The 24,934-nt window shown below is 37.1% G+C and overlaps 1 protein-coding gene and 2 long non-coding RNA genes across 3 annotated transcripts; 1 reads left to right on the top strand and 2 right to left on the bottom strand.

Moving 5' to 3' along the window:
- Positions 1 to 11,546: 11,546 nt before the first annotated feature.
- Positions 11,547 to 12,795, bottom strand: LOC133732965 (uncharacterized). The gene is made up of 2 exons (XR_009857429.1): positions 11,992 to 12,795; positions 11,547 to 11,804 (listed from the first exon to the last, which is right to left on the bottom strand). It is a non-coding gene; the product is annotated as an uncharacterized LOC133732965 (long non-coding RNA).
- On the bottom strand, positions 12,794 to 14,346 carry LOC133732966 (uncharacterized). Its single transcript, XR_009857430.1, has 5 exons — positions 14,080 to 14,346; positions 13,592 to 13,953; positions 13,296 to 13,498; positions 12,967 to 13,032; positions 12,794 to 12,861 (listed from the first exon to the last, which is right to left on the bottom strand). It is a non-coding gene; the product is annotated as an uncharacterized LOC133732966 (long non-coding RNA).
- A 6,250-nt stretch (positions 14,347 to 20,596) lies between these two features.
- Positions 20,597 to 21,470, top strand: LOC133729259 (uncharacterized). Its single transcript, XM_062156757.1, has 2 exons — positions 20,597 to 20,958; positions 21,057 to 21,470. The coding sequence occupies exons 1-2, from the start codon at positions 20,646 to 20,648 to the stop codon at positions 21,080 to 21,082; spliced, it is 339 nt and encodes a 112-aa protein (XP_062012741.1). The 5' UTR covers positions 20,597 to 20,645; the 3' UTR covers positions 21,083 to 21,470.
- The last annotated feature ends 3,464 nt before the right edge of the window (positions 21,471 to 24,934 follow it).

Below are 24,934 nucleotides of genomic sequence, written 5' to 3'. Positions count from 1 at the left end.
CTTGTAGTTTCTCCTTATCCATTTTTTTTTGTCAAATTTATTTGCAGGTTGCAATTTTTTTAACCTTAGGGTTTTGAATTTGGGGATTCTGCAACAACCTATCAAATTTGTTGCACTCGTAAGATATTGGAGTTTATCTCCACATGCAGATTGACTTTCCATGCCGAGTTCAGCCATTATGATTTCAATTTAGATCGATATAGATCTTTTTTTTTTTTTTTTTTTGAATAAAGGGCTGGTGCGGCTGCCCTCAAGCCTTGATTAATGAAACTGTCGAATACAAGGGGGGGACATTGAGCCTAAACCCCTGATTACAATAAGCATCTAGAGTATTTTCCGAAATAATATCAGAAATCTCTACAGGAGACTTGTATTCTAACAAGCACCAACTAGCAAAGAGTGCACAATTAGCTACTCCATTTGCTTTAACATAGCAGTGACATTGTGGAAAGATAACTCGATATGTAACACGATTACAACATAGCATAAGCACCCGCTTTAGCACAGCTTTCCTACTATGTTGCCGTCGAAAAAAAAATCCGACGACACTTAGTCTCACCCTGCCACTAGGAGGTAGCGACCATTTGACAAAGTAAGGAGCTCGCCGCCTACCTAGAGCAGACAAGGCACTCTGAGTGCATACACAGGCAGTTAGCCCGACTAACCCTACAAAATATATGCAGGGACTTATTACACGCCAAAGGCGTGACATAGCAAAACAACTAATTAAAATAAAACAATAAACATAAATTAACCAACTAGCCAAAGCCAGGCCAAAATATGGGGCCCAAGCCCAAGCCTTAACCCAGGACAGAGGAAGACCACGGGCCGCAATCCACGCCTGACCCAATCCCACCATAGCCACCTCAGCCAGACCGCTCCCTGAGCAGCCCCGCCGCACTCGCCGGCCCGCCATGAAACCACCCCCGTCTCCGTCGATCCATGGCGAAGCACCCACCCAGCCAACGAAAGCCCGCCCCAGATCGGATCCAACAGATCCAGTCCAGATCGGATCTATCCGATCGGCTCCACAGCGCTCCGCCACGAACACGCCGCCACCAGTCAACGTCCGACTCCGCCACACCAAACCAGTCCGACGCAATAGCCATGGAGGAGAAGAACCAAGCCTGAAAGCCGCTGCAGTCTCCCTCTTCCTCACTGCACAAACAGCCACCGCAACCTCCCCGATCCGTACAAACGCCGATCAAGGAGCCCGGCCTCACCAGACCCACAAGGAGTCAACACAAAGCCCGTCCGACGACGGCGAAAGGGCACGCCGCCGGACAGGGCACTAGCTCTCTCAATGTTGTCTCAAGCTCTCTCTCTCCGCCGGACAACTATTATTGTTTAAACACCAAAAGAAATTTTTGGTTTCACTTAGTTTAAACACTTATAGATCGATATAGATCTATATCCACTTAGTTTGTTTCTTTTACTGGTTTGCTATTTGGCTATCTTATTATCTCTTGATTTTATTATTCTGTAAGAATTCGCTATAGACATATTGGACTTTTTGTGCAGCTCTTGCATCTGGCTTTGTATCTGATTATCTTGCTTTGAGAAATTTGATATACAATGTCTTGCTTCTGGTCCCTAAGCATTGCTATTGAAGTTTCATCGCAGCAATCAGAATGTCTTGGAGTTTATGGTTTATCTTTTGAAGTTTATAGTCAATATATAAATATTTAGCTTTGGAAATCACCATGCTCATGTTCTTGCATTTTAAATTCTTGATGAAGTTTAGTTCTAATTATGGTTTATAACTGAAAGATTGAAATTTGAAGTAGTCTGCATTCACCGGCTTTAACCATCTTTACCACACCTACATAGCTAGGAGATGGTTGTATTACCTATGCCTGGAATGGTTGTGTTTGCTACATTTGTTATTACTTGAGGGATATTATGTACCTTCTCTTGTCAACTTTTTTCATAGAAGTTAGTCAAATTACATTTCCACTCAACATGGAGATTTCTATACAATCAAGTTCTTTGAGATGCTCTTGTGTCATCTTTTAGCCAACATTTGCATTTCAAAACAACTCTAGAGGATCATAAATTTGAACTCTAGATATAGAACTCTCATTCATTCTCATTTTAAATTTTGAGAAACAAAACTGCGTACAGAGAAAGAGAAAATGTAAAATTTCAGCACTCTTGCAATCATTAGAGATCATATCATAGAGAGCTGTCCATTTGTAGACCCCGTGAAATTTTGAACGTCACTTTTGGACGGGATAATTTTTCGCGACGTTTGTTTGGCCAAAGACTTTTGGAAATAGTTTGGGCTTGGGCCTAATAGCTTAAGGTTAGGGTCCATAATTTACTTTGGACACCCAACAGACGGGTATGCTAGTGAACCTAGCCCAATAAGCTAGTTAACCTTTGACCCGAACATCTCCCTTGATCCAATAAGGTTCTTGTAGCTCATAATGGCATCTTTGCATAATTTTGAAATCTACTTGTGCGTGCGTTTACAATTTCTCATTTTACCTTATTTCTTAACAATTGGCGGAATTTCTACTCGCCTTACCCGACGCTTACTTGTCAACCATCAATCCGACTTTAAAAAAAAAAATTACTATTTATTTACTCCATGTATTTTTCAAACTCGAACAAAATTCCGACAAAAACTTACCTTGCCATTTTTCTATCTAAATGCAAGTTTGGTAAAGCCCGATCCTTATTTTGTCTTGCCAACATTTTAATTTTGAGTTTTCTTGTATTTATCTATTTTACTTTTATTTTCCCCATCATTTTGGTTTTTACAACCTATTATTTTTACCCCAATTCCCCAAGCTGAGCCTCCTCCCTCACACGCAAAAGCCCAACCTTTCTTCTTTCCTTGTTCACGTCAAAATTGGGCAGAGAGAAAGGGGAACCTCGTTCAGCTCCTCCCTTCCACGTTGCCATCATGCAAAGGCCAAAGGGCAACTCCTCCTAGAGAACCATCCCAGGCCTTCAAAAGGGAGAATCCAGACCAGAGATTGTCGTCCACTCTCCTCTTCTCACCCTTCCTCTCGTTCCTGTGCATATCAGTGTGTTTGCGTGCCCCGAAAGGCCTAGTTTGGGACCTCCAATCAAAAAATTTTCTTCATAAAAGTTGTTCGTCTATGTCTCTTCTATCCAGCCTCCAAATTTCAGCTTCATTGGAGTCATTTTGATACATGTACACTCCTCGAAGCGGGAGCTGTTCAGAAGCGAGCCTGTTCCGGATTTCTGCTTGCATTCCTTCTCTTGCTCTACCGGAATCCCCCACATCTTGTTTGAGACTGATACCAACAGTTGGTAAGATTCTTGAACTATCAAGTTCCTATTTCTTTCCTCAATTTTAGGCTCAATACGTTCAAAACAACTCTTCTACATATTGAGAAATTTCTGTTTCACTCTGCATGTCCGAGATCAAGTGAACTTCTTGGCCTGCAACTGGGCTCGATCCAATCAACTCCCTCAGCTCTCTTCTAGTTGAAGCCCTCAAGAAAACTCACATTTTTGGTTGGTCTTTGGTGAGTATCATCCTTTCCTAAATACTGTGTTTATTTTTGGTTGTTGCTACAAACTCTTGCATATTACAACTTGTCACTATTGTTGTTGGAACCTTGTTGCTTTAACTTTGAAGCTCTCATTATTTCTGATGTGTTGATTTATGCTAGACCAATCGTGCTTGATCCAAGAGTTTATTCGTTTTACGGTTGTCCAAACATCATGCTTTAAAACATCATGTTATTGAGCTACAAGACCTCCTCTTTTTAGTATTAAAGGATGACTAAAATTTTAGGTCTTTAGAAGTTTTAGATATACCCTATAGGTGTTTTAGAGTCTACTTAACTAGCCATTTTGGGTACCAAAAGAGCTTTGAACAAGAGAACTACTTTCTGCAGTTTTTCAGTTTTCAGTACAATCTGACCCAGCTGCATTCATTTCAATACTGGAGCTAAACCGCTGAGAATTTGGGATCAGTTCCTTCTAGAAAAATATAGTAGACACAAAGATGAACATTCCAAAATTTCAATCACTCCAAAACCATTTTTTTAGAATTAGTTATGAAAATTTAAAAAATGTGGACAGAAGCTGATATTTCTGGAAAGAATCTGCACATCGTTTTACTTTGGCCTTTAAAACCCCTACTCTTTAAATGGCTTCACTTGAAATTCAATAACCATTTCATTCTTACTGAGTGGGTTGTTAAACCATCCACCTTTCAAAATTTTCCCAAGAGTTTACCTCTAGTATATTGAACAATTCTCCTCGAACCTTGACGTACAGTTCCTTTTTAAACTCTGTTTCCAGCTTTTAACAACTTGTCTTTTAAAGGTGTTCTTACCACTTTTTCCTGAAAAACCAACTCCCAAATGTTCTGATTATTAGTTAGTAAATTAGATTAAAGGAGGGGTTTTCTCCGGAGAGCATTGAGAGTGATTAGCTAGTCTTGTATATCGTTATTAATGTTGCTTATTGATCTAGGCTCGATATCTTGGTAGGATCTTGTTAAGTTGGTGGTTGCTACAAGGTTGCATTGAGGCCAAGTGCTGCAAGAGAAAGCTCAAGTTCCAGGTAGGGGATGCCTTTAAGGCTTTAACTCTATCTATGTTTTTCTTGCATATACTATGTTTTATATGAGGCCTCTTGCATGGTTTTGAAAATTATCTATTTTACACTTGAAATGGTTTGCGTGGTTGGATTGATGTGTTGGCAATTGATGGGGATGTAAGGAGATGTTTGTTCCTCCTTGGAGATTGAAAATCCCTAGCCACTAGTTGTGGGCAGTGTGCACCATGCCCTTGTTATTGAATTATCCTCTTTGTCTCTAGCCTTGTGATAATTGAATTCCGGAAAGTGATTGGCTAGATGGACGGTTATGATGGAAGTTGTGGAAGGAGATCAATTGTCGTGGGATTGTAATTACGTGGTGACGATCATGTGGAATCGCAAACCGGTTTTTATCTATTACTTTTTCTCAAAACGATAACTCATGTTTTTTTAAACTTAGATATGGGGGCGGACATGGGAAATGACTGGATGTAGGAACCTAACCCCTATTTTAGTTTGTTTTGCAGGTTGTTGTTGTCGAAGCTTGGGTACGGAAGATAATCTTTGGAGGCCACAATTTGTTTTATATAAAGTTTATTTTGATTTGGCATGTTCGATCTCGTTAAATTTTTGTAACGTTATGTGTGGTTGATGATGCGTGTGATTGCTTACCACCAAAGTGGAACCATAGGGTTAGAACCTCCACTTGAGTTTAGATCCTAGTGGGCTAGACCTAGAAGACTCACGTAAATTACCATTCAATGAACCTAATGTAAACTTGGGCTAAGAACTAAAAATGACGTAGGTTCTAAATTCAACACAACACCACCTTCCTTTCCTCTTCCTCTCCTAGTTCGTAATCTTGCGGTTACGAGCCAAGATCACTATGCAAGCCTAAGAATTTCGGGCTTATAAATTTCTTGTTCTCTAACCTAAAGGCCTTGCCTCTTTGAGGAATTCTAGGCCCAAAGCACTTACTCCCTAAGTGTCGCGGGTGGAGGGTTCCTTGGGGAGGTGGCGTTGTGGTAATCCGATCTCCGGGTCGCCACACCATTCCTTCATATGTCCTGCTTTGGTTCAGGTTTTACCAACCAAGCATGAGCCCTAGAAGAAAAATAAGTTGGCCGTTATTCTGCAAGGTTCATGTGTCTGAATTCTAGTTGCAGAAGAAAAAAAATATTTAAAACTAGATTAATAAATTCCACATGGCTAGTTGCTCTGCTTCTTCTTTTTAAGTGTATTACACTCCTTGATATTCTTCTTGTACACTTCATGTGCAAATGGTTCATTCTTATGGCCAAAATTACTTTGGTTGCTTTATTATTTGTCTTCTACATAATTACTACCAGTAGCAAATGGTTCATTTCGTTTCTCTAATTGAGTAGCTATTGTTATCAACCTTTTGCAAAAATAGTATCTTCACAAGATGAATGCAGATTCTGGCCCATTGCCATCCAAAGACAAGTATAAGAATCAGGTTCATGTTTTTGATTGCTGTTATTTCTATCTCTCCTGTAATTTTAGTCTCCTTGTATGAGTTTCTTTTGAGGTTTTATCATGCGTGCATCCTTCTATGTTCATAAAACTGTTGATTTATTAGCAAGATATGTATCTTTGATCAGGCAGAAATGTTGTTCAAGAAACTTTGCTTTAAGTTTTATGCTCTTTCTCATTTCCACTTCACTGTAAAACCTATATGCTTCTCAATCATAAGTTTTATCTATGGTTATAAAAGGTAATTCCTCTCTTTGGTATTTACTTGTTATCTGCTATCTGTGGGATAGGTTATTGAGGATATGTCTCTATTTTGCTTGTAGGACTGTTCAAAAGCACAACTCATGGATCAGTGAATGAAGAAGAAGCTGATAGGATTATATAACTTCCTAAGTAACCCAACGTCTCCTTCCAACAGTTTTCGGGTGTAACTCTTAATTTCAACAAGAAACTTGGTAGTTTTACTTATTTTGATGCTTGTAATTTGGCAAAACCTTTGGTTGGTCTTACAATTGTGATTGTTGGTTTGTAATTGAAATTAGTTCATATGGTATTTTAACATTTTTCAATTATAATTTTTGCAGTATTTGGCGTGAAATTCACACCAGATTTTTTTTTTAAATATAATATTTTTTGCGACGGCAAAGTACTCGTCGCAACTACATTAGCCTTTGTGACGGTAGCAGTTTCCGTCGCAAATACTTTTTGCAACGGAAATTTACCGTCGCAATTGGATCTTGTGACGCCATCTATTGCAACGCTAACATTTTCGTCGCAAATGCTCAATTTGCCGTCGCGAAAAGTATTTTCTGTGGCAAAATTACTATTTGCCTTCGCAATTGAAGTTTTTTTTAGTAGTGTCTTGGTAAATCAGTTTACTTTATAGTAAGTGATTTGTATGTTAACAATAGATTACGTTTTGGTGTTTAGAAATAGATGTGCATTGGTTTTGGGTACATCGTATTGTGGACACATTTCGATCTGTTAATAATCATGAGACATCGATTTTTATTTTGGTCTCTCAATTGACTTCGTTTTTCTTGGCATTACTACTTTGTTATGCTTTTATATACATTACTTCATTTTGACAAGCATGATGTGCAAAGTTTTCATCTAGGTGCTGCTGGCCGGGAAAAGAAATATATTTCTCATCATCCAAAAATTGGGGTTTTCCATTAATTTTTTTTTTCCAAATTCATAATTCTACATAAGTCACAAAATAAAACCCCAAATCCTACAAAGGCTAGCCTATAAACATATTAGCAACCAACTACAAAAGTTCTACACCAAACTTTGCTTCAAAGCAAAAACTAGCCTTACTCAAAATCATGTTGGTAGCCAAAAGTCCTACACCAAACTCTGTATATAATCAGCCACTTCAATGCGCACCTCGTCAATTTCATTTTGGCTATATGATTTGTGCATCTTTACCACCCACTAGAAATGTATAAAACAACATATAAGTCACAATCATTGGGTAAATAAGCTAATATTTAATTAAACTAAAATGTTCTTCATAATATAATGCATATACCTTGGTTGGAAATGAAAGTGTCTCATCCTCTATAATGTCCTTCATGTATCACATAACATAATAACCAAACTCAACCCCACCCGGTTGTTTAGGTACGCCCTATTTATTCAAGGTATTCAATTAGAAAGGCATTGACATACTAGATCTAATGTATTATCTCAGCCAAAAACATGTATTAAGTCTTACCGGAAGCGGTTTCACTTTAGGCAGTTTGTTGACCCTACCAGTTTCAGCATTGAAGATTTTCACCACACTACACAACCATTGTCATTACCCAATTTAAATGCTACTTGGTCGGATATGTTAAAAAATAGCTCAATGTATATAATTTAGTATTTACTTTATCACCGAGTTCTCCCATACTTGGTAATGGACTGGTTTTGGCTACGGATTCAAAATGTAGATTTCACCTTCCCATAGGATAGTAAATATCGATCCAATGCTTCCTACAATAAAAATCAAGCCCACATTATGCAAAACATAAAAACAGGTAAATAATACCAAGTATACTAAGAATATTGCAACATTACCCCGGATTGAAAGGCATAAAGAATATACGATCAAATTTTCCCTCTTTTAACCTATCAACTAAGTACCGTACAAAGTCCAGTCTTTCACAATTATATGTAGCTACCGGATCAACAAAAGTAAAGGTGTCCAATTCATCTCTTTCAGTAAGAAGTTCATGCAAGTACCTGTGTCAAAAGCTAAGGCATGAAAGAGAGCAAACTCATTTCGAAATGCAGCAAAACCCCATAATCTCATATCACCTTTCCACACATAACCATTTGCAAGACTAGAATAAAGATGTTCTAATCTTTCCACAAAAATCTATTTCAATGTCTTATAGTTGAAACTTGGCTGGTTTCACTTAATTTGAATAGTTGAATGGAAATAAAACTCGAATTATAGCACTAGAGAAAGTGAAGCTTACCCCATATATGCTGCTCTAACTCTTTGGCCAATCCACTGCATCTCTAAAAGATCAATCACATTCTCAGTCAAGATAAAGAGTTGCTTGGGTACGCCAAACACTTTTTCAGAAAACACTATGCTTATTGAGCTCCTCGTTTCTTTCATGATAGTTGTTGCATGTTTATACAACAACTTGCAGCGCTTCGGCACCCACGGATTAATCTCAACTTTATCAAAGAGTGAATTGATCGACGAATTGCGGATTCTTCTTATTTTTCTGTTAGGAAATAAAATTAACATATATCATTAATACCATGATCCAACTTTAATATCTATTGCTAACTAACTTCTGCCACTATTCTTCCATACCAATTGAACTATCATTCTCATGCAACAACATATTGATCTAATTAGAGCTGCACCTTGCTTTCTAGGAAATGATAAAATAAATAAATAATCAATGCATGTTTTGATGAACATAAGAAAACTTTAGTGATTTATTTGGTGTTGCAGTTTCAACTTGTTGATAACATAAAGCAATACTTTCAGTTTCGGTTTTCTCTCAAGTGGTAACATTGCATTCAATCGCTAAGGGCAGACACACAAAGCACAATTACACTCCAAATTAAGTCCAGATAATTCAATTTAAGTTAAATGCATATAGTTTCTTGTCATCTCTAAGTAAACAACACCTAAACCAACAAACTAATCATAAAAGATGCAGCATACAGCAAAATCCAATCACGTAATTTAAATTGAATGGCTTCGTTAACCCAAAACTAACCGAAACACAAAACCCATCAACCAAACGTACCTTAAACATTGTTCGGATAACAAGATCCTCATAATAAGCTACATGACTCCCAACAGCTTCCCTAACGAATTCCATCTCACCCGGGATGGGGAAAGGAAGTTGTGCATCTGGTTTAAGTATACCATCCACCGATACATGAACAATTCTCTCCTTCAATGGTGTTTGGATCCAAAATGAGCATTTTGGCCTGACAAGGCGTGTCTTAGAGAAATTGAGCCAAAGTCAGTGGCTCAAGCTATATATTGTCGACAAGTTCGAAATATATTATTTAGAAGCTAAATAAAGCCTACTATGGAAGATTATGCAAGCTGCAAGAAAAGGAAATGATGGAAGCATGGAAATGAAAAGTCAACTTTAGCACATTTTCCTACTATGGAAGCATGGAAGCATGAAAAGTCAACTTTAGCACATTTTCCTACTTCGGCTAGGAGAAACCGAGCTAAACAAGGAAGGAGGGGCGGAAGACTAACCAAATTAAATTCAAATGAGCTAAAACTGTCCAGATTAAATCTAGACATCCCAAGGATCATTTCTTATGAAGAGTCCCAGAGCTAGTTTTGAGTGGAAAGCCTTCAAACAATAAGTCCAATCTTTTGCAGAAGCAAAATTGGAAAACTGGACCTGTAAGAGGTCCAGCAGCGTTTCCGGCCCAACCACTATATCAAAAGCTCTGAAATTTTACCAGGATGATCTACACTCATAGTGGAACATTTGTTATGAAGAAGTCACGGTCAAAATCTGAATTCTTGATGGAGATATGATTGAAGGAATAAAGGAGCCGAAAGTGCTTCCTTATCTCCAAAATTCATCATTCCTTATCTCCAATTATGCTTCCTTATCTCCAAAATTCATCATTTCTTATCTCCAAAATTCATCATTCCTTATCTCCAATTAATGCTCCACTATCATTTGTTTAAGGCCAACTACTTTGGCATGGTAGCCTATAAATAGAGGTTACAATGAAACACTTCAACACACACAATTCACAACAACAATCTCTAAGATTATCCAAGCCTCTCTAGAGCAACCCCTCTCTAAGAGCAACTCCTCTCTTTCTCTTACCGGTGATCACACTCCAGTCCTAGTCTTCTCAAGAGCCGACTGTCAGTGCCACCAAACCCTCTGTCAACGTGCTTCGGTCCTAGTCTCCTCGGGAGCCGACTATAGTACCGCGACCACAACGGTTACGGAACCAGCCAAGCAAGGGTAACGCCCTCGCAAACTAACCAAGCTAAAGTCACGCTTTAGCAAGTTCTCTCTACTTCCCGGTGATTTCGCTCTGCTTAACCTACAACGTTGAGTATCGACTTGGTGACACAAGACAAAGTCCTCCAGCACGAGGCATAAAGAATCATGCGACGAGGTTGGTGCTCTCCTCGTCTACAGTCGCTCAAAAGAAGTCAGGTCAAGGGACACCCCCAACGACCGCACCCGAAAGGTGCTGGCACGCCCGCGCAGAAAAGAGATCACTACTAGAATTCTGTTCATTTACATCAGTCCAGAACCGATGTAAAACTAAATTCTGACCGATCTCTTTGTGGCTGATGTAAAAGATGCAGACATCAGTATAAGCGCATTTTTAACCGATGTCCCAGACAACGACCAACATCCATTCTAAACCACAAATCGATGTATAATCGTTATAATCATCATAATCTTATATGTTAACTATATTTAATTCTTCATATTTTCACATTTTATGCTTAATAAAGTATATCGCTAACAATACCTAAGTGAACATTTAAATCGATTATAATTTCAAAAATGATGTCTAATACTCTCGTAGACATCAATCTCCAAAATTTTTTGTTTGTTCGTGTCCATTTTTACGTGCATCTTGCTGCCTTATTCTCCTGAGAACGATGTATGTGCCTTTAGGCAACATCAGTTAATCTATTAAGAATGATGTTTTATGTTACTAGGAACATTGCTTTTCGTTAGTTGAAACGATGTCTAGTAGTTTTGTAGACGTCATTTCTATTTTTCAAAACCGATGTCCTATATTTCATGGTAAATCGGTTTACTTTATAACAGCTAATTTGTACGTTGACAGTAGATAACGGTTTGGTGTTTAGATATCGATGTGCATTGGTTTTGTGTACATCGATTTTTGGGTGACATTTCGATATGTTCATAATCATGAGACATCAGTCCAGTTTTAGGTACTGATTTGTAATCTCTGAATTGACATTGTTTTCTTTGACATTAGTGTTTTGTAACTCTCAATAAAACAAAACTCAAATAGTCCAAGAAAACAAAGAATACTTCAAACAGGGTGTATAGCTATGTAAAAATTATTGAGAAAAGCTCTCAGAGTGACATAGATGTTGAGGAATACTTTCAATATCAGAACTTTACATACTAAAAAAGTTCCCATCTGGACTCCATGTAACACGGCTCACATATATAGATGTGTCTTCATTGGCAAGTGTGCTTTGTATATAACACTACTAGAATTATGTGTCTTCATTGGCAGCCTTCTTCTACTCAGGTGCCAATCTTTTACAATGCCCACACTACCTTTAAGAAAAAAAGGGAAGAATGTCAACGATTTGCTACGATAAGTTCAATGTAGTACTTCATAATATAGTCTATTGACTACATATGGGAAGAATTTCAACCATTTGCTACAATAAGTTCTATGTAGTTCATAATATAGTCTATTGACTATAGATATCATAAAAGACCACAGACAAAAAGCACTTACCAAGGTGCAAAGAACTTCACAACCCAGAGTTCCTTACTTCACATAGCTATAGTAGCCTTAAATTCCTTCAGAGAATCGAGGACCTAACAGCGAGAACCCATCTCAGGCCTTTGAAACACATAGAAGTAAAGCCTTTTAGGTGTCCAGCCCTTAACCTTTTCATGGGTAACCTCCAGATTCACTAATCACACTACCAATCAAAATCTCACTCCCCAGACTTTCATTATAACAAAATTTCACTAGGCTCAATACCCTTAAAAGAAGCAACAACAAATTCTAAACAAATAAAGATGTAGCTAGCAAGCACAGCAAGAAAACAAAACATAAAGACTACACACTCAGCCCCAATTGGCCAATTCTTAATATATAAGATTAAATCTGAATAATAGTGAGGAAAATGTATATATATGACATAAAATGAATGTCTGATATCGAACTTGGTTGAGTTGCCATACTCCACATTTCAAGAATTGATGATAGGATGCTCTTGCGGTGCATGGATAACAAATATGACCAATCTAGAAATGCACATAACACAGCCCAAAACCCCATGAAAACTTACCTGATAAATATACTTAATGCACCAAAGAGGAGTAATAAGGACTGCTGGAGCAACGCCCAAAATAGTCCACAAGGTTGGCCAAACCCACAAGGTCGGCCAAACAATAACATAATATATATACACCAAAAATGGCAAAATAAAAAATTGAAAAACTTACTTGTAATCAATCCCAGCCACCACAGAGACTCCAAGAGATAAGAATATACCCACCATGACATTATAATAAAAAATCCAACTAAATTACAGTTTCTCTGAATTTGGGGAGGTTTCATTTCTTGAATTCCATACTAAACATATCTGCACTTTACCTATAAAGAAAATAAAACATAAACAATTAATGCTTGATCATATTTCTGATCACTCTTTGTGTATCTCACTCTAAGAACGAGATAAAATAGAAGTCAGTTACTAACCATTTCTATATCTTTCAGCAGCAGGAAGAGATGTACTGTATGAGCATAACTAAGCCAACGAAAATCCTACCATAACCGATAATGCAGGCGTCAATTTCTTTTACACTTAATGACACAGATAATTAAGACTTATACATTGAGATATATTGTTCTCTTCCTCCCTAAATCAAAACCCAATAATTCCTCAATAAGTTCTTGTCAAATCAGAACTCCAGGTACTTCCAACAACAACAATAAAAGAACAAAGTAAGACCATATATTTTCAAATGGCCAAAGACTTTAGCTGAAAGACTAACCAAAAATAAAACTAAAATTAGCAAGCAACTCACCTCAAAGCAGTCCAATCAATTACTGAGATCTCACACTCCAACATAAAGAAAACCCCTAAAAAATCAAAACCCCAAGTAGTTCAAAACCAACTAAAACATAAAACAAAATCAAAACCAAAACCCATAAAAAGGACAAATCGGATGTCGTCCAAGACAAACCCAAACTGAATCATCTTTCTCTCTTACTCACTTTCAGTCCAACACTACTCCAACCCGAGCATCAAAGATAAAGAAACAAAACATATCAGTAATTCGAACACCAGATTAAGAAGGAAAAGGAAGTCACCGAAGATTACCTTTTGGGCAGAAGGGAGGAAGAGAGAAACCAACAGCTCCCCATTCACAAACCAACCACCAGATTTCAATCCTTCGTGGGCTCTGGACTGTTTGCGATTCTTTCTTCAACCAAAACGTCCTCGTTTGGGGCCGTAGAGGCTGAGATCGAGCAAAAGGATTAGGGTAAAGCTTGAGAGAAAAAGGACGAAGAAAGGATGCAGAGGTGGAGGCGGATTACAGCCTCCTTCAATCGCAAATTACAATCGACATCGAAGGATAGGTCGGAGGAGGAGAAAGGAGGAGGATGTTGAGGTTGGGCTCGGAGGCCGAGGCAAAGAAAGGTGGAGAAGCTGGGGTTGGATTCAATAAGACTCTACCAGATCTGTAACTTGAAATACTAATTTGACATTACTTCATAATTCCAAACCCTAGAATCTGACAGATCTTCAATGAAAACACAAATTCCTATCAAATAACAAAGAGAAATAGCAAAAGGAAAGCGTACGACCTCGGAGAAGAGCAGAAGCATAACGATGGACGAGGCGAGAGTGATGACGCTGCCGGAAAGTGTACGGCTGTAGAAATCTTCGTTGATTTTGGGGTACGCGACCAAATTCCGGAGCTTGTTCATAGAGAGAGAAAGTCAGAGTCGGGGGGGGGGGGGATTAGTGTTTGGAAGGAGTGAAAGTTTTAGAGAAGACTGGGAGGAGCCATGGCTCGATTTGTGTGAGCTAGCTAGCTGTGAAACTAGAGAGGGAGAGGGAGAGAGAGAGGGGGGGATTGGATGGAGTGAGAGTTAGTAGTTAGGGTTCGAAAGTTTCAGAGAAAGTGAAAAAAGTTTTAAGTGTTGGAGGGAATGAACATTTAGTCCCCCCGCGTTCTTAACATTTTTAACTTAGTCCCTCCGCATTTTTTTCAAAATTTTTGAACGAAAGCTTACACATCGGTTAATTTAATGACCGATGTTTATAATCACAATAGAAATCGATATTTCATAAGCTGATGTTTACACGTTTTTTTTACATCGCGTGCAATTCTGACCGATTTAATAGTGGTGATGTAAATGAACAGATTTCTAGTAGTGGACTGTTGACCAGCTGCAGCAAAATTAGAGCCAAACAAATGGAACTCCATGCACTATCTTGCTTATATCCCCCTCTTCGAATACGGTACCAAAAGCAACTATATTATTGATATTATCCACTGCTAGCTCACATAATCCGGCACCCTAAAAGGAAAAACAAAATCATAAAAGTATCAAAAACCAGAAGCATAATTTATACAAAAGTACAACGCGAATTTTAGAATTCAAATAGGAAACTACATATATTGTTACCTTTCCAAGAGTAGGTATAATGTCACATTCCTACACATTTTCTATGACCTTGCCATCATTAGGATTAGATTTGTCAATTCTTGGTCTATCATGGAAGCTCTTTTTATCTGATATATGGGAAATGACATTCTCCCCTATGGCATAGTTGTCTTCCCTGTTGCTAGTGCTTCTAGCTATGCAATCATTTGATATAAGATCTCTTCCGTCTTTGCTTGCTGCGCAAGAATAATTTTCTTTCGTCTCCTCCAACCCCTTATCACGCTCTTTATCAAGGGTCAATATATCTGCCTTAGTAATTCGAATCCTTTTCTGCTTTGTAAGATTAAAGTAGGAGGATGGGTTGACGAAGCCTCCAACACCCCTCATCCTACCCGAGTTTTTAGAAGTTTCTAAGGCTTGAGACAGAACATCACTACTCCCTGAGATTTCCAACTCACCCTTACTCTTTTTCTCCAATAGTTCATCCTAATCAGATATGTTAACATAAGTTAGATGAGGTGATACACCATTAATTACTCAACTTAACAATTTGGACATACTATTTTTGTTGCCATCAATGATAGTTCTTCATCTATCTTTCCATTTTTTGGTACACGGGCTTTCTTCCACAAAATTGCACAATCAATTACCTCTCCTTCAAGCAAATTCTGTTTCTGTGCAGCAAATAAAACCATGAGGGAACACACTATAGAATAAAAATAACATTCAGCTCAGAAAATGAAGACGAGCAAATCCTAACCAATTCCTCCTCTAGTCCAATGTATCCATTTCTTGATAATCTGTGATGGTATATGTTCTCTTCCTCGCTCGTTCACTTTGTTTATTATGAAGTTTCTGTACAGGAGAATGAAGCACCCTTATTGCATAAAAACTCATACAATGTAGAAGAGTCAATTGACATAGAAAAGTAGTTCATAGATATCGAAGATGAGAAGCTGTCCAAGCTGAGATGAGAAGCTAATTTATCTTGGTCGGAGGGAGCTGAGGTTTCAACGACATTGTCGGGGTCTAGATTACTTTGTCTCTGACTGGCAACTCCCAGCACTATCCTACAATGGAGTCATAATCGAATCCTTCGAGAGACAAACCCTGCAGTGACCTCCTGATCGTTCTCTGAAGCCACTCGCGCCAAATCGCCACCGTTCTCTTGCAGTTACCGAGCTTGGATTAGACAGAGTAAGATGGAATGATGCCGTTTATGAAGGAATTGTGTCCTAAAACAATCATTTTGATGTAATTATTATTGTAATTATTATTAATCAAAAGGGCAAGTTTATTGTTCATTGCTTATATTTAATATTTGATTGAACAAGGTCCAAGGAATATGAGTTAAAGAGAAAGTAATCTAAAGAGTTAGATGTGTGAGACCTTTACTCTTTCACACTCTTATCCTAAAAGGTTCCTAGTCATAGGATTATCACTTGGACATTGATAATCCGAAAAGACTAGCACATACTATGTATGCTCAATATGGAGGATGATATGTCTCTTGTCATTTGTGTAGAGACACTAATACAAGTATGTGGGTGCTCTTAACTTAAAGAGTACACTGAACGCGATCATTAGAGTTCTTGTATAGAGTCTTACTTACATGTCAAACTTGAACTCTAAATTGCAATAATACAAATTAGTCCTTTGACCTGAGACACCATAGTTGTCTTATGAGTGAATGGATTATCTCTTGATGATGCAATAATATTGTGTCCCTTAATGGATATAATAGATGCATTCATTGGTATAATCAATTCGGTCATAGAGACATGTGAGTGTACAACAAGGAATCTCTATCCTTAAGTAAATAAGGTGTATGTTCAAAGATGTGATTCAATGAGTCTTTGGCCAAAGCATTGAATGAGATTTAAAAAGGAGTTTTTAATCACATTCTAAGAATCACATAAGAATGAAAATCACATTAGGGGATTGACATATCAATTCCATACCCCGATGATGTGATTTAGAACATCGTGTTAGAGAAGGACCGTATTGTATTGTAATTCCAATTGAATAGGTTCTTTGTCATTCTACATTAACTAGGGTAGTCATGATATGTTGCAAGACGTCACTCATGACTTGTGAAGTCCCCGAGGATTAATAAACATTTATTATCCTAATAACAAGGGAGAATCAAAAATGGAGTTTTTGATTCGTAAATAAAATAGAATGGTTTCTATAAACTTCACTGCCTTGTTAATTAGAACCTAAGAGATCGCACACCATATAAGTGGATCCTTGAGATTGTATATGAAGAAGATTAAACAAGAGTTGGTTATGAGCAAATAATTAATTAGATTTATTATTTGAACATAATTAGGATTTTCGGGTAAAACCGAACCTATTGGGCCTAAACGATTGTCGGGTTTTTGGTGTGGACTTGGGCTTCACTAAATGAGATTTAAATGAAAGCCCAATACACATTTTTAGTGCCCAATAACATGTATGGACCAGCCAAAATATTGGCTTTATGAAAGTCAATATTTTCTTTTAGTAATTGGAGTTATTTCCTATTATATAAAAGTGAAAGCATGGACAAAGAAATAAGAGTGTCTCCACACTATTATTTTCAGATTTGAGATTTGAGAGAGAGAGAGAGAAAGAGAGTTCTCTCTTGGTCCATTTTTCAGAAATTAAAGGAAAGAAGAACACTTGCATAATTTCTTCTTTTCTTTCATCTTTCTTCATCTCTTGATTCACTTGGTGAAGATCCTTAGAGGCCATATCCTTTTGTGGCTCTACTTGTTACATCAAGGAGAATATTACAAGCACAAGAAGGAGTACAAGAATGAGTTCTTAATTCAAGGTGCTTCAAGGTGGAGGAAACACACACAAGGAGAGATTAAGGAGAGGAACTTTGGTGGTTCACTTGGATCGGATTAAAATCACGCTCCAAGGGTGAGTAAAACATAAACTCCCTCTTTGTTCTTCCTTACTATGCATGCTTTGTTTATATACATATCACAATAAGCCAAGATCATGGGTTAAAGGAATGGATTTTATGTTTAGTTAGTAGTTTAATTGTTAAACTAATTCCGCACTAATTAAAAAGTTTTGAAATCCATCCATTCCTTCAATTGGTATCAGAGGCATTGGCTTAATTTTGGTATGTTATAAACATGGCTAAGTATGTTGGTTGATGTGATTTTCTTAAGCTTAGAGTAATATGTAATTTAGATCATAAAATTTGCTTTATCATAAAAGTTATGAAGCATGTGATGCAAGGTAGATTTTATGATAGCAAGAAAAGTTTCTAGAAATTACATGTAAGAAGTGGTTTAAGTTTTATGAAACTTTGATGCATATAAGAATGTATTAAGGGGTTCTATATGTTTCTTAATTAAGGTGTTAATCTTAGAAACATGTTAGATTATATATGCTTTAGGGTATGCATGATTTTTGGCTTCAAAGATGAAGTAAACAAGTGTTCAATGGAAGAACACAAAGCTGAAATTTTATTTCCAGCTTTGGAACATGTCTAATCTAGTTATGAACTAGCTAATTTTTCATGGTGTTTGTTTTTCACTTTTGATCCATAAATTCATGAATTCAAATTTACCTAATAGTTAATGATGACATAAAATCATTTCCATGTTTCCCTCACCAAAAGGTTGGTAGAGTTAGTCATCTTTACTATTAGTTTCTCTAAATTACTCACCAAAAGTTGGAATGAGATAAAAGACATGTCTCCCTAAATCACTCACCAAAAGTTGGTGATGCATGATGAGAGACATCATCCCCTAAATTACTCACCAAAAGTTGGTGTTGCATGATGTAAGACATCATCCCCTAAATCACTCATCAAAAGTGATGTGAGACATCATCCCCTAAATTACTCACCAAAAGTTAGTGTTGCATGATGTAAGACATCATCCCCTAAATCACTCAATTAATTTACTTGCATTAAATTAAAGTTATTTAGTGGTTAATTTATTTTGAATAAGTTAATTATGCTTGTTTAATTAACCTTATTAATCTTGGTTAATTAAAGGATGATTATGGACTATGGCCTAATATAATTGAGCATGAGATTGGCCGACTATTCATTTTGAATGAATGTGGTTATGTAATTAAAGTAGTTAATTCGATTGGGTTATGTAATTAATTTAGTTAATTCATTTGGTTGTGTAACTAAGTAGCTTATTTAATTTATTCAAGTTTGATTAAATTTAAATGGGAGTTTGTATGCCCCTTATCCACTCTTGTAATCGAAGATGGAGGCACATGAGGATGATTCAAAGAAGAAGTTTGAAGTCATCTAGCCTTGAAAGAAGTTCAAGTGCAAAGTGTAATAGCTTAGCTTAGTTATTTAATTTTCGTAATCGTTACGCGTAATTAAAATCAACCACCCAAACATGACCTTGATCCAACATATTGGCTCATGTTGGATCAAACAACAAGTCCATAATCATCCTATGTGACCTATTATAATTGTATGTTCATTGCACTTGATTAAGTAATTTTATATTTCCCATGATTCCATTTGAAAAATGTTTTTGATGAAATCAAATTGTTTTTCTGAAAACAATTAGTGGGAGTATTTTATTATAGATCAAGTATAATGAATGTGTGATTGCAATAGGATCAAAGCAAATGCAATGTGATTGTTATTAATAAGATTATTAAAGATGAGACCTTAAAATTCCCTCAAAGTGATATTAAGTTGAAAAACGAAGAAGTCATTATGAATGCTTATTTGTGGCCTTCCAACATTGTAATCTCCTAGTAGATGTTCTTGCATGTGAATATCATTCCGAACGGAGGTATTTCTTGCTAGGAGCATTAAAGAGAGGTTATTCAACATTTGATGTTGTAAGGTAGGGACAAATCTTGGTCAATATTCTATTATGATGAGATTTAATTTTTGATCTCTATACTTACATGAGATGTTGGGTATAGCTTAACTAGAGTAATTTATCAATATCCTATTATGGTGAGACTTAATTACTTTAGAGGCCAAAGTTATGGATATTCACATTTGATGTGATTGGATAAGAGTATCCTCTCATGGAAATTAAGTTGACTTATAGTTCTATTATGATGCGGTTGGCTTAATGAAAATGAGTCTTCCATACTCACTAAGAGTTTTAATTTATACTCTCGAATTCCTTTGAGGGATTTGGAATTTGTTAAAATAGTGAGAGGGTGTCATTTGATTCTTAAGACCCGAGTCACTTGGTTTTAAAATCAATCTCACTTCTTTTATTTTATGTTATGTAGACTGCAATATCTCAGGACATCCTATCACCAAAATTCTCAATGAAAATCGTCTTGAGGGCCCAAACTTCAATGACTGGCTCCGCAATTTGAAAATTGTATTGACATTCGATAAGATCGCTTATGTCTTACAAAATGCACCTCCTCACACTCCATTGGCTCAAGATACAACCGATGAGCAACGTGTTGCTTATCAAAAGCATAAGGATGATGACACGCAAGCTAAATGTGTTATGCTTGCATCCATGAACTCACAACTTCAGAAGCAACATGAGAATATGGATAGCGCCAGTTCTATATTACTTCATCTCACTGAATTGTTTGGTGAGAGAAATAGAAATGTGCGCTTCACAGTAGTCAATGAGCTTGTTAAGACAAAGCATGTGATCATGGGTGCACCTGTTCATCAACATGGTCTAAAAATGATAGGCCTTATTGAGCAAATTCAAGACATTGGATTTGCACTTGATGTGGAGCTAGCTCAAGATCTTCTTCTTTCCTCCCTAGATGATTCATTTTCTCAGTTCATAATGAACTATAATATGCAACAAATGGATCATACTCTTTCTGATCTTCTCAATATGCTGGTAACAGCTGAGAAGCAAATTAAGAAAGAGAGTGGGAGTGCGGCTATTATCGCTTCTTCTTCATCCAGTAAGTCCAAATGTAAAGGCAAAGGGAAGAAGAAACAAGTGATAAAGCCTAAGGGAGTAGTCCAAAAGAAGAAGAAGAAGGAACAAAAGGAACCAAAACGTATTTGTTTCTTTTGCAACAAAGATGGGCACTGGAAGAGGAATTGCAAAGCTTATCTTGCATCCTTGAAGAACAAGTCTTCAACAGAAGGTATGATCAATGTGATTGAATCAATATTTACAGTTAATAATACTTCCACTTGGATAATTGATTCAGGTGCATCCCACCATGTTTGCACTTCGTTGCAGGACCTAGTGGGAGCAAGGAAGCTTAAAGCTGGAGAAATTTCCCTACGTGTAGGAAATGGCACAAGAGTTGATGCCAAAGCCGTGGGGACTTATATTTTGAAGTTACCATCAGGAGATACATTGGAGTTAAATAATTGTCTTTATCTTCCTATATGTATAAAGAACCTTATCTCCATCTCCATGCTTTTGAAGGATGGTTATAGAGTAGTTTTTGATAAACTAAGTGGTTTTGTATCTATTAATGAACGCATGATATGTCATGCTAATATTATTGATGGTCTCTTTCATCTAGCTTTAGATGGTAGTATTAACTGTATGAAGGAAAATGCTTTGGGATCTAAGAGAACTCGAGAAACGGTTAACCCCATTAAGATGTGGCACCTTAAACTTGGTCATATTAGCCAAGATAGAATTCACAAATTATCCAAAAATGGATACTTAGAGTCATTAGGATCTGATCCTATGCCTACTTGTGAGTCTTGTCTAAAAGGAAAAATGACCAAGTCACATTATGGTGGACAAAGAACAAGAGTTAAAGAACTCCTAGGCCTAATACATACCGATGTATGTGGTCCCATGTCCACTATTAGTAAAGGTGGATTCTCATACTTCATAACATTTACCGATGACTACTCTCGGTTTGGTTATATATACCTTATGAAGCACAAATCTGAAGCCTTTGAAAAGTTCAAAGAATTTAAGAATGAAGTTGAGAAACAGACCGACAGAAGTATTAAGGCTCTAAGATCTGATCGAGGAGGCGAATACTTAAGCAATGAATTTATTGATTATCTCAAACAAGAAGGCATTGTTTCTTCACTAGCTCCTCCTGGAACACCACAACTCAATGGTGTCTCTGAAAGGAGAAATCGAACTTTGTTGGACATGGTTCGTTCCATGATGAGCTATACTGATTTACCTATATCCTTTTGGGGATATGCACTTCAAACAACAATTTATTTGTTGAATAGAGTGCCTTCCAAATCCGTCCCTCTTACACCATATGAGATGTGGCATGGGAAGAAACCAAGTCTCAATCATATTAAGATTTGGGGTTGTCCAGCTTATGTCAAAAGACTAGAAGCAGGCAAGCTTGAAGCTAGATCAAGCAAGTGTTTATTTGTGGGATATCCTAAAGATAGTTTAGGATATTATTTCTATCAACCTGAAGAACAAAATGTGTTTGTTAGCAGGAATGCCACTTTCCTTGAAAGGGACTACGTCCTTGATGGAAATGTTGAGCAAATGGTAGAACTCAAGGAAGTGTCCAACAAGCCACAAACTAACACTGCATTTCCCGTTGAACAACTTCCTGAACCAACTATAACACAAACTCCAAGAATATCTAGTAGGATCCGGATACCTCCCAAGAGGTATGGTTTGTGTCATGAAAGCCTTGGGGAGTTAAATCTCCTTGGTGACAATGAAAACCTGCATGATCCTTCTAGTTATAATGAAGCAATGTCAAACGTTGACTCAAAGAAATGGCAAGAAGCCATGGAATCCGAGATTGACTCTATGTATACCAATCAAGTCTGGACTCTCGTTGACCCTCCACCTGGTATTAGACCAATTGGAAACAAATGGGTCTTCAAGAAAAAGATAGGCTTAGATGGTAAAATAGAAACCTACAAAGCTAGGTTGGTGGCAAAGGGCTATAAGCAAAGAGAGGGCATTGACTATGAAGATGTGTTCTCTCCTGTTGCCATGGTTAAATCTATTCGGATATAAGCAAGCTTCAAGGAGTTGGAACATCCGTTTTGATGATACAGTCAAGTCTTTTGGTTTCACACAAAACATGGATGAACCTTGTGTTTACAAGAAGGTCAGTGGGAGTGCTGTTGTGTTCCTTGTACTTTATGTAAATGACATCCTACTCTTTGGGAATGATGTGTTTGGCTCCAATTTCATTTTGGGTCCAAACATGATGTAGGAATGTTATCTTCAATTAAAGTTTGGTTGTCCAAGACCTTCCTTATGAAGAATCTTGGAGAAGCTGCCTATGTATTAGGAATAAAGATCTATAGAGATAGATCAAAAAGATTAATTGGATTATCTCAATTCTTGTACATAGACAAAGTGCTGAATAGATTTCACATGGAACAATCTAGGAAGGGTTTTCTGCCTGTCAGACATGGCATTCACCTTTCTAAGAAAATGTGCCCACAAACGATTGAGGAAGTGCAAAAGATGAGCAAGATCCCATATGCATCTGTAATAGGGAGCCTCATGTATGCGATGCTATGCACAAGACCTGATATCAGTTATGGCGTAAGCATAACTAGTCGATATCAGTCCAATCCAGGTTTAGAACACTGGAATGCTGTTAAGAATATCCTTAAGTACTTGAGAAGGACTAAAGATTTATTCCTCGTTTATAGAGGTGGTGATTTGCAATCAGAGTTGCAAGTGGAAGCATACACAGACTCAGATTTTCAATCTGATGTGAATGACAGAAAATCCACATCAGGGTTTGTCTTCACCTTGAATGGAGGTGCAGTAAGTTGGAGAAGCTGCAAGTAAAGTGTTACTGCAGATTCCACTACTGAGGCAGAATATATTGCAGCTGCAGAGGCTGCAAAGGAAACAGTTTGGATGAAAAAGTTCAACACTGAACTTGGTGTGGTTCCTACCATTGAGTCACCGATTCCACTTTACTGTGACAACAATGGGGCAATTGCTCAAGCCAAGGAACCAAGGTCTCATCAAAAATCCAAACACATCGAAAGACGTTTCCATATCATAAGGGAGATTGTTAATCGTGGAGACGTTAACATTCTCAAAGTAGCATCTGTTGATAACATATCAGATCCATTCACTAAGCCTTTATCACAAGCAAAGCTAGAACAACATCTTGAGAAGATGGGTGTACGTTTCATGGCTGATTGGGTTTAGTACAAGTGGGAGATTGAAGGAATTGTGTCCTAAAACAATCATTTTGATGTAATTATTATTGTAATTATTATTAATCAAAAGGGCAAGTTTATTGTTCATTGCTTATATTTAATATTTGATTGAACAAGGTCCAAGGAATATGAGTTAAAGAGAAAGTAATCTAAAGAGTTAGATGTGTGAGACCTTTACTCTTTCACACTCTTATCCTAAAAGGTTCCTAGTCATAGGATTATCACTTGGACATTGATAATCCGGAAAGACTAGCACATACAATGTATGCTCAATATGGAGGATGATATGTCTCTTGTCATTTGTGTAGAGACACTAATACAAGTATGTGGGTGCTCTTAACTTAAAGAGTACACTGAACGCGATCATTAGAGTTCTTGTATGGAGTCTTACTTACATGTCAAACTTGAACTCTAAATTGCAATAATACAAATTAGTCATTTGACCTGAGACACCATAGTTGTCTTATGAGTGAATGGATTATCTCTTGATGATGCAATAATATTGTGTCCCTTAATGGATATAATAGATGCATTCATTGGTATAATCAATTCGGTTATGGAGACATGTGAGTGTACAACAAGGAATCTCTATCCTTAAGTAAATAAGGTGTATGTTCAAAGATGTGATTCAATGAGTCTTTGGCCAAAGCATTGAATGAGATTTAAAAAGGAGTTTTTAATCACATTCTAAGAATCACATAAGAATGAAAATCACATTAGGGGATTGACATATCAATTCCATACCCCGATGATGTGATTTAGAACATCGTGTTAGAGAAGGACCGTATTGTATTGTAATTCCAATTGAATAGGTTCTTTGTCATTCTACATTAACTAGGGTAGTCATGATATGTTGCAAGACGTCACTCATGACTTGTGAAGTCCCCGAGGATTAATAAACATTTATTATCCTAATAACAAGGGAGAATCAAAAATGGAGTTTTTGATTCGTAAACAAAATAGAATGGTTTC

This window comes from Rosa rugosa, chromosome 2, assembly GCF_958449725.1.
Source record: "Rosa rugosa chromosome 2, drRosRugo1.1, whole genome shotgun sequence".
In the NCBI taxonomy this organism is placed as follows: Eukaryota; Viridiplantae; Streptophyta; class Magnoliopsida; order Rosales; family Rosaceae; genus Rosa; species Rosa rugosa.
Note: the sequence above shows the minus strand (reverse complement) of the source record. Positions and strands in the feature narration are given on the sequence as shown.